Source organism: Pinus tabuliformis, chromosome 4_2 (assembly GCF_031772625.1).
Source record: "Pinus tabuliformis cultivar Carrire ecotype Pingquan chromosome 4_2, CPIR1, whole genome shotgun sequence".
Taxonomy (NCBI): Eukaryota; Viridiplantae; Streptophyta; class Pinopsida; order Pinales; family Pinaceae; genus Pinus; species Pinus tabuliformis.
The window spans coordinates 429433544-429442724 of NC_142304.1; the positions used below are offsets into that span (position 1 = coordinate 429433544).

General features: G+C 28.0%; 1 protein-coding gene across 1 annotated transcript; it reads right to left on the reverse strand.

Annotated features, from left to right (window-relative positions):
* Nucleotides 1-2009: 2009 nt before the first annotated feature.
* On the reverse strand, nt 2010-4425 carry LOC149169796 (membrane protein PM19L-like). Its single transcript, XM_089427162.1, has 4 exons — nt 4183-4425; nt 3796-4015; nt 2454-2499; nt 2010-2342 (listed from the first exon to the last, which is right to left on the reverse strand). Exons 1-4 carry the CDS (start codon nt 4310-4312, stop codon nt 2256-2258), a joined length of 483 nt encoding a protein of 160 aa, XP_089283288.1. The 5' UTR covers nt 4313-4425; the 3' UTR covers nt 2010-2255.
* Nucleotides 4426-9181: the final 4756 nt, after the last annotated feature.

A 9181-nucleotide genomic window follows, 5' to 3' on the forward strand; every position in this document is an offset into this window, starting at 1 on the left:
AATAATTTTACATTTGAAATTTTTTATATATAAAAGCTTGTAAATAATTATTATTTAGTTTATATTAAAACTGTTATTAATTTAATTTTTTTTATTTTTATATTACATAGATTTGTGCAAATATATGGCAATTGTTAAAATATTTTTAATATAAAATTATAAAATATATTTCATTTTTATAAATATAATTAATAGTATATAATTAAATAAAAAATATATTTTAAGATATAAATATAGTTTTAATCAATTTTACCTATCATATTAATATATTAAAATTAATAAAGATACTTATTAAACTAAAAAGCATATAATTATATAAAATTTAATATTTTCAATTATATTTTCCATATTTATATATTATATATTGTAAAATATGACCGAATATAAATTTAACTATTATTGAAATAAATGAAACGTGAAATAATTTTTTTATGATGCCATTATTTAAAAAAAATAAAATGGAAATTTTGTTAAAAAAAGACTAATTTAAACATGGTGGTGAATTGTGCGAAGCTCCCACCATCAAATTTGTAACATCATCAATTCGTTTCCGTTTTTAGTCTTTTAAATCAAATTATCTAATAGCGATATTATATTTGGAAAAAAAAACAGAAAGTTTGCTAGAAAATGGTCGTGAAAAAATTAGAACCGTTTTATTGTTGTGGTGAAAAAATTAGAAAGCTTGTTAGAAAATCAAATTATTTAAAAATGATATTATATTTGCAATTGTTGTATTTTCAACCAAATTGATATATCACGGAAAAATATTGTACAAATTGATATATTACAGTAAAATATCGTATTAAACCAGTTACATGGCAAGATACAGAGATGAATATTATATAAAGCTGTTAGGAATCTTAAAAGTTTGTTGGAAAGGAAAATCATAATGATATAGTGTTATTTAAGTTAATTGATTATTACAAGTACTGGTTATTTTTGGTTTTCTTAAATACTATAATTTAATATTTTTTTGTTAAAGTATTTTAATTACAACGGGTTATTTTCCAAGATTCTCATTATTATTAAAGAAAATATTTTAAATATATTTTATTATATGATTTTTCAATAAAATAGAATAGTGAATTACAAAGAGAAATGACCAATTTTTCTATTAAAGTGAAATAGTACTTTATAGATTAATGAAAATGGATAATTAATATATTTCTAATTTTTATTTTCCTGAATATTATAATTTAATATTTTTTCCTAAAGTATTTTAATTAATATTAAATATTTTCCAAGATTTTTATGATTATTAAAGAAAATATTTTAAAAATATTTTGTTATTTAATTTTTCAATAAAATAGAATAGCGAATTACAGAGAAAAATGACTAATTATTTTATTAAGGTGAAATAATACTTTATAAATCAATAAAAGTGGATAATTGATATATTTCTGTGGATAATTAATATATTTCTAACTTAGGTTTTCCCTCTGTTACTAAAATTTTGCAATATTTAAATACCATATATCAGAGTTACAATACTTTTTCAGATGCTTATTATTCTTAAAACAAAATAATTTAAATATATTTTATTATTTGATTTCTCAATAAAATAAAATAATAAACTACAAAAAGAAATGAACAAATTTTTTCGTTAAAGTGAAATAGTACTTTGTGGATTAATGAAAATGGATATTTAATATATTTCTAACTTTTTGGTTTTACAATTAGGTCGAATATGAACAATTTTTTTTGGGTTAAACTGAAATAGTACTCTGTGGATTAATGGAAATGGATAATTAATATATTTCTAACATTTTGGTTTTACAATTAGGTCGAATTCAATGAGTGTTAGCTTCGTTAGATAGAAGAATAGTTTTTCTGTCTATTACTAAAATTTTGCAATGTTTGAATACTATATATCACAGTTTGAATACCTTAAAATAGCTTAATTTTTCCAAAAATAACATTCCATTCTCAAATCCTCTTCAAACACAAGACCAAATACAGACTAAACCCAGAATAGACATTCAAATTTTACGAGCCAAGCAATTGATGTATGAGTGCAATGAAAATATATATTCAATAAATTGAAATCAAACACCATGCAATGTCCAGAGTACACGAATCATTGATAATGATAAATGAAAATTTCAATCTCTTATACACGAATCCCCGAAGAATAACAAATGAAAATTCCAATCTATTTAATGTACATAACACTCCGAAACAAAGCCCTAATATATTTAGTCAATTTGAAGGTCTATCGTTGGTACGCGAACCGCTAACTGCGCAGGTTGGCTGCCTTATTTCCCAATGATTCCACTGTGGATCAACAATATGTAGAAGAATTGGGTTGCCGACAGAATGATAACGAATGCCTCCACTGTTTTCTGCACCACCAATAACAGCCATAACCAAATCTCAAATCTTAAGTCTCATTAACAAACGCTTGCAGCAACTATTTTCCTACCGGCATTTAACAATCGGTACACGGCTCTTACCAGGCGTGAGTTCCTGCCGTGCAAATGAATTTCCTTGCATGCCAGCCTGCAATTAATAGCAGTTATGTATTCATGAAGATAGATAATTATATTTGCTGCTGCAATATCTTCCATAGATGCACAGACACTCATGCATTTAATGCAACATATGGTAATAAATACGCATTTTTTCTGATTAATAATATGTTTGGTAACATTGTTTTAAATTCAAGATTTTAAATTTATATTATAATCAGTATGAATTTATTTTAAGTATGGATTTAATAGGAGTTTGGAGGGATAAATATTTTTTAGAGTGTAAAATATAATGTTTTATTTTTCATTGTTTAAATTGTGTTTGTGGATGCTAAAGAGAGTATATATATCACCAAATAAACCTTTAACTATAAAACTTAATTTTTTTTTATGAAATAAACATGTTTTTTTAAATCATATATAATTGACATTAAAATATTTTAATAACATGTACATATAGACATTTGATCACTCAAATTAAAATGATTTTTTTATTATTAATATATTTTTAAGTATATGTGAATATTAATTCTTATTAAAATATTTTAATGATAATTCACATTGAATATTATTTTATATACAACATTAAAATAAATTAAATAAAGTCTCTTGGTAGAAATCACATGAGAGAATTTTGTGGCCAACGCATTTCGAACCAACAAGTGTGGTTGTGGTCCTGATGATGAACCACACTTGTTGGTTTGAAAAGCCTCGGCCAAAAAATTCTCTCATATAATTTTTACTAAAGACTTTGTTTAATTCGTTATGGATCACAGAAACTTGAATACAGAAACATTAAAATATTTTATTTTAACAATTTTTTTTCTATATATAGATATATATGAAGTTGATAGGGACATAAATTAGTTAATATAGATTTTCAAATAATTTATTTAAATTTCTGGTTGAAATATTTTTGAAAAGTGTAAGATCTAAACATCTTATTCAATTTCTTTTTACCTCTAATTACTTTATAACATATTCATTTTTTTATTATAACCCACATTATTTTTCTATTTAGAATATAATTCTTATTTTAAAAAGATAAAAAAACAATATAAACTTACACATCATCTCATATTAGACTTTTTATTAATTATAACCCATATACACATCCCCTCATACAAGTTGTAAAATAAACCTTTTAGTTTAATTAATACCATAAAACTCTGTAATTATTAATTTATGATCATAATTATAAATAATTCGAAAATTAAAACAAATACTTCAAAATAATATATATTACGTTTAATTAAAATACTAATTAATAGCCCTAATTATAAGTAAGTTGAAAATGGAAGCCATTGTATAAAAATACGAGATATACCCGGTGGCCAGTAGAGTGAGCGCCCAGGCGGTCATGGCGGCTGATGCAGCAGCGGCCAAACTCTGCTCTGACCATAACCTCATATGATGCATCCCCGAAATGCAAGAAGCCGCTCCCACTACCCCTGCTATCAGCGCAAAGATGACCAGGAAGCCTGTAGCAGCGTTTCCCATCGGAAAATACACTGCCCAGAAGGGGTTTGGTAACGGAATTCCCACGCCTACATGTCCACCATTACATTATTTTCAATTTTTTTTAGCTGTTCGCTTGAGAAAAACCAGATGCATTTTACAATCGAGAAATGTAGCATAATCTATTTTACAATTCGCGAAACCTAATCTAGTCTACAACTTACACAAAATGTGATGCAATTAATAGTATTCATACCGGTAATAATGTCATTTTCAATTGCTTGGTTAATGGCCCATCCTGCTGTTCCACAGACGATTGCATACATACAGAAATTCAGAACCAACAGAAGCCCTGCAATCGGCTTGGCTCCTCCCCCCTGAGCCATAATTATCTAATTAATTAGCACGCAAAGACAGAGAGAGAGAGATATGGAAACTGCCTTGAACTCAACTCGTAGTGTACGAATAGAATGAAAGGAAAACAAACTGTAATGAAAATCGAAGGGAAAAACGCACTACTTAAAGAGGCGATGCAAGCAGAGAAAAGGAAAGGAATATCTGATCATTCAAGAAAAGAAGGGAGCAGACCTGGCGTACATATAACGGTAAATGGACGCTCTTGCTTTCTCTTTGGATTAAAATATCTTATATAAATATCATTATGTGATATTCTCAAATGTGGGGCAAAGAAAAATGACTTTGGAGGGCCATCCAACCCTTGTCACATCCACTAAACTAAATTGTCATTCATGGTCGCAATTTTCTACCGTGGGTTTAGAAAAGTATTAGATATATTATTATCTCTTCTGGAAAATTGTAAAATTTTGGAGTAAAGTAGAACCATTAGAATAGGTGTTCTTAATATTTAGATGAGAGCACGTAGGTGGTCCTATGAAAGACTTTTCGCTGTCACAAGCTCATTCCAAGTTTTCAAAATCGGCCTCCAACTCTAAAATCCCGTCGATCAAGAATATATAACCCCCTTTTGTCTTTTCAGCTTTTTCCATTTCAGACAGAGCTTATGATTTGCTATTGGATTTCTCATTTTCTAGTGTAAAATGCAAATACTTTTGTTTCTCACATTGAAATACCTTATCTCCATGGGAGATTTGGGTATTTAATGAATTGTCATTCACATATATTAATTATTCACATATATTAATTGTGTTGGAGTTATTATTGTGGTTATATCAAAACTTGCAAGTGTTAGTAAGCAGATACATCGTTAGATTTAAATACATGTCACATAAAAAATAGGGGAGGATTGGATCAATACCACTATTAATAAAAAGCACAATAAATTAGACTAAATTTCAAATAGAAAGTCAAACCAGTATATTCAAAAGCGAAAATGACATGTAAGATGTTATAATGTTCTGTAACTCCCCTCCTTTGCTGGATAGCCAAGCAATTGCGTTTAAAGGAATAAAACTTGTCGTGGGAGAGAAAGGATTTAAGGAATAAAACCTTTGACTTCCGCCAAAGGATTTGTATTTAAAACGAAGAGTAACTCGAATGGATTTCGTATTTTGGGAAATTCATATGGTATTGCGAGAATATAATGTAGGTATAAAGATTTTTGATAATGCCCAGTTTAAAATGGATTTAAATTTATTGCCAGACACACGTTTCTTCCGGAGAACGTGCAAGATCATTGAAATTTACTGCCTCTCTTAATTCGTAATGCCATTGAAATTTTGATGGATCTTTTTTCCATCGTATAATAATAAAGAAAAATATAATGAAATATTAAATACATATATGTAAGATATTTTTTTAATTAATTTTAATTTTTAAAAATTTAAATTTAAATTGTTGAATTTACGAAATTAAAATATCATAAAATTTTTCACAATGTTAAATTTATTTATACATTTAAAATTTTATTATATATATATATATATATATATATATATAAATTATATATTTATTCATATAAATCTTTTCTATGGCCATGTTAACCTTTTTCATATTAAAATATTATATCATTTATTAATTTAATAAATTTTTATTTATTTTTCTAATATTTATATATATTTAATGTTAATTATCTTATTAAATATTAATTGATTAATTTAGGAATTGTTATTATTTAATACTGTTTTTCGTACTTTTACTTTCATTTTATTTATCTTTATAATATAATTGATTTCAAGTTTTAATAAAAAGGCACAATAAAGGTGATTTTAAAAATATCATTTATTGATATTGAGGAGTTTTTATTATTTCAAAAAAAATGCATAATAATTAAATATTTTTTTCCTTGATTATTACCTTATATTATTTGTGTGATATGCGGAACAATGGTAAGCTAGCTATATAAACTATTTGTTTATCTTTTCAATAATTTTATTAAAATTTTGTTATTATATTTTGTTATTGTATTTGTTTCTTCATTTGTAAATCATTTTTCTTTTATTTTTTTTATTTATCAAAACAATGCTCACTTTTATATCATTTTTTAAAACATTTTTTATTTTTTTATATGCCCACTTTTATATTATTTTTTAAAACATTTTTAATTATTTTAATAGAAAATACACATTGTTTTAAAGATCAAATTTCTACTTAATAATTGTTGTGAGTTTAAATATCCATAATCACAAATCCATAAGTCATGAAATTTTTATGAATGAAAATCTATGTAGACTGGACAATATTCTTACAAGTTTACATTTTAAGTAAAGAGTTTATAAATAATTTTTGAGTTGCTCTAAAACCAAGACATCATTTATAGATAAACAAAATTACAGTTACATAAGGAAACTTGGTTGTGGACAACTTGTAGAATATGTGTAATATTAGACAAAACTTGGCTTTAATACTAAAGTAAGTTCAAGGAGAAACATTAACCTAAGCCAAAGAAGCTACACACCCTAGTGATGGAGCTTCATCAATAAAATATAGAAGAATAGATATTAATGGACTAAAATATTTTATAATTTATTGAAGGAGAGGAAGACAGAGTATTTTGAGTTCCTAAACGCCTAATTTCATCATTTTACCATTGATTTTTCTATTGGTTTTCTTTCATAAAGCCCATAGTTGTTACCAATTATTGTGCCAATTATTGATGGTTGGTGTGAAGTTGTGCTAAATTTTCTTGAAGATCAACAACATCACATGGAGAAGCCTAGGGATATTTCTTTCCAATGAGAAGTGCATGAAGCCATAATCCATATTATATAAGAAAACCAATCCACAATCCAATCTTCTAATTCATAGACCTAATATAAAATATTTCTAGCATGTTAGGAGGCCCCTTATACCATAGTCATCATCAAACACCATAAATCTCTTCAGTCCAAAGTGCACAGAGCAATGAATTCCACAATGAGGAGGTGGAACAATTAAGTTAGCTTAACTATTTCTTTAATTTAAGAAGGCTCCAATGCTTCGTGACAATTGAAACTTTCAAAGCACCCAAAATGCCTCTAGTTGATGCAACACTTGTCATCATGATGTTAAGGAATGGGATAGAAAATTACTCACTTAGTAACCCACATGGTTCATGTGATCTTTTAGATGCTTATGTAACAATAGAGTTAGCTATTTGTTGGTTATTTATTTCATGTTAGAGGAATCACCAACTGGGCCATGCTTATTCTCTCATGGCAAAGGTTCAATTTCGATCACTACCACTATAACCTCTAGGTATAACCACCTTATCCCCTAGGACAACACACATGTTTAATAGTCAGGGGAATTGAATATGGGACCTTCATCACTAACATAATTTTCCATAACATGGGATTTCCAAGTGAGATACCCCTAGGGGGAGACGGCTATGGGGTTAGTACTCCTTAATATATGAAAAGATTGGACCTCTTAGATGAAGTTCAAACCTTGAAGAATTCTTCAAAAATTTGAATGAAGTTTAGGATATGGGGAAAAGAGAAAAGCTTCGAGTTCCTAATTATGTTTTTGGGGTCCCCAATAATGACTAATTATGGAGATGTAAGGAAACTAGTAGATTAATTCCTTAGAGAACGGAATATGATTTCGCCTAGTTATTTGTATCTTTACCTAGCTCCATGACTATAATTTTTAATTTTCCTTTGAAGGTGAATGAGTGCACCACCTACACCTTCCACCCCCGGGTTGTGTCTAGAAGTGCCATAAAAATAAAGAGCATAGGTTTCTTGAGACTTGAGCCATTGTTGAAATTATTCTTGAGTAAAGAAGCTACCAACTAATATTTACGGGAAAAGATCCAAGAAGAAGGGCTTATAAGTTAAATTCAGAGGACTATGCTTATTCATATTGATCCAAATATTGAGGTATAGATAACTTAGGATTTCATGTGAGTAGATGATTGGTGAATACAAATTTTTCTCATTTTGCAACTATTGTTGTTTAAGACCAAACATTGTGAAAGATAGCCTTGTTTCGGGCCAACCATACCTTCCAACAAATAGATTTAGGTGGGCTTCAGCAAAATTCTTTTGAATAAGGGTTTACCCTTAAATAACTAAGATATAGTTTGTTCTAGGAGTAAAAAAGTTAAAGTAAAGCGATGTGCCACCATACGTGAGGAATCAAACTTTGAAGCAGAATCCCACACCTTCCTTGTGAATACACAATTGAGGAAGAGGAGGGTAATTGATTCATTGTTAGATAAGAATAAAGAAAAACTTGAGAGGCATTTGATTTTATTTGGATTGGAGAACTATATTATTTTTCTTATATCTTGATGCTTTCAAAGTGAAAAAATTGGAGGAATCAACTTGTAGGGTCAACATTTTTAGCAACACGTCCAAGTTTGGAGAAATGGAGTTTAAAAGAATCTCGAACCAAATTGAGGCATTGAGCTATGTTTTTGGGCTTAAAAAAAACTCACACTTGTGCAAAAAATTATTTTGTTGTTAGACATGTAGAGGCCTTTCCAAGAATGTGAGTATCACACCAATCAAAGTTTGTATGCAAAAGTTATGCCTCCCGCAAGTTTTCCTACTATTGTAACCACAATGGTATAATTGGATGCCATGTCACTGCTTTTTACTCATGCATATGGGTCCATCCATGTGTGGAGTTTATATAAGTCTCTAGAAGGTTCAAACCTATAATTTTAGTTGATGGTGAAGGGATTCAGACCTTACCCCTAGTTGGCTATGATTTTATGTTAAATACCATGCCACTAGGGACAGTAGGGGTTCCATTCTTTGCTATTGTATTTTTTTCCATAATAAGGTAAAGCAACTATGAATGGGAAGTTAAAGAGAAAAGTAGAGGAGGTTAATAATATGTAATAGCAT

Bases quoted from the DNA above. Each gene is read 5' to 3' on its own strand.
- LOC149169796 (XM_089427162.1), bottom strand. From the start codon at position 4,312: ATGGCTCAGGGGGGAGGAGCCAAGCCGATTGCAGGGCTTCTGTTGGTT. The intron at 4,016-4,182 runs GTATGAATACTA...GTGGACATGTAG, and splicing joins TGAAAATGACATTATTACCG to GCGTGGGAATTCCGTTACCA. The intron at 2,500-3,795 runs GTATATCTCGTA...TATTAATTGCAG, and splicing joins CTCACTCTACTGGCCACCGG to GCTGGCATGCAAGGAAATTC.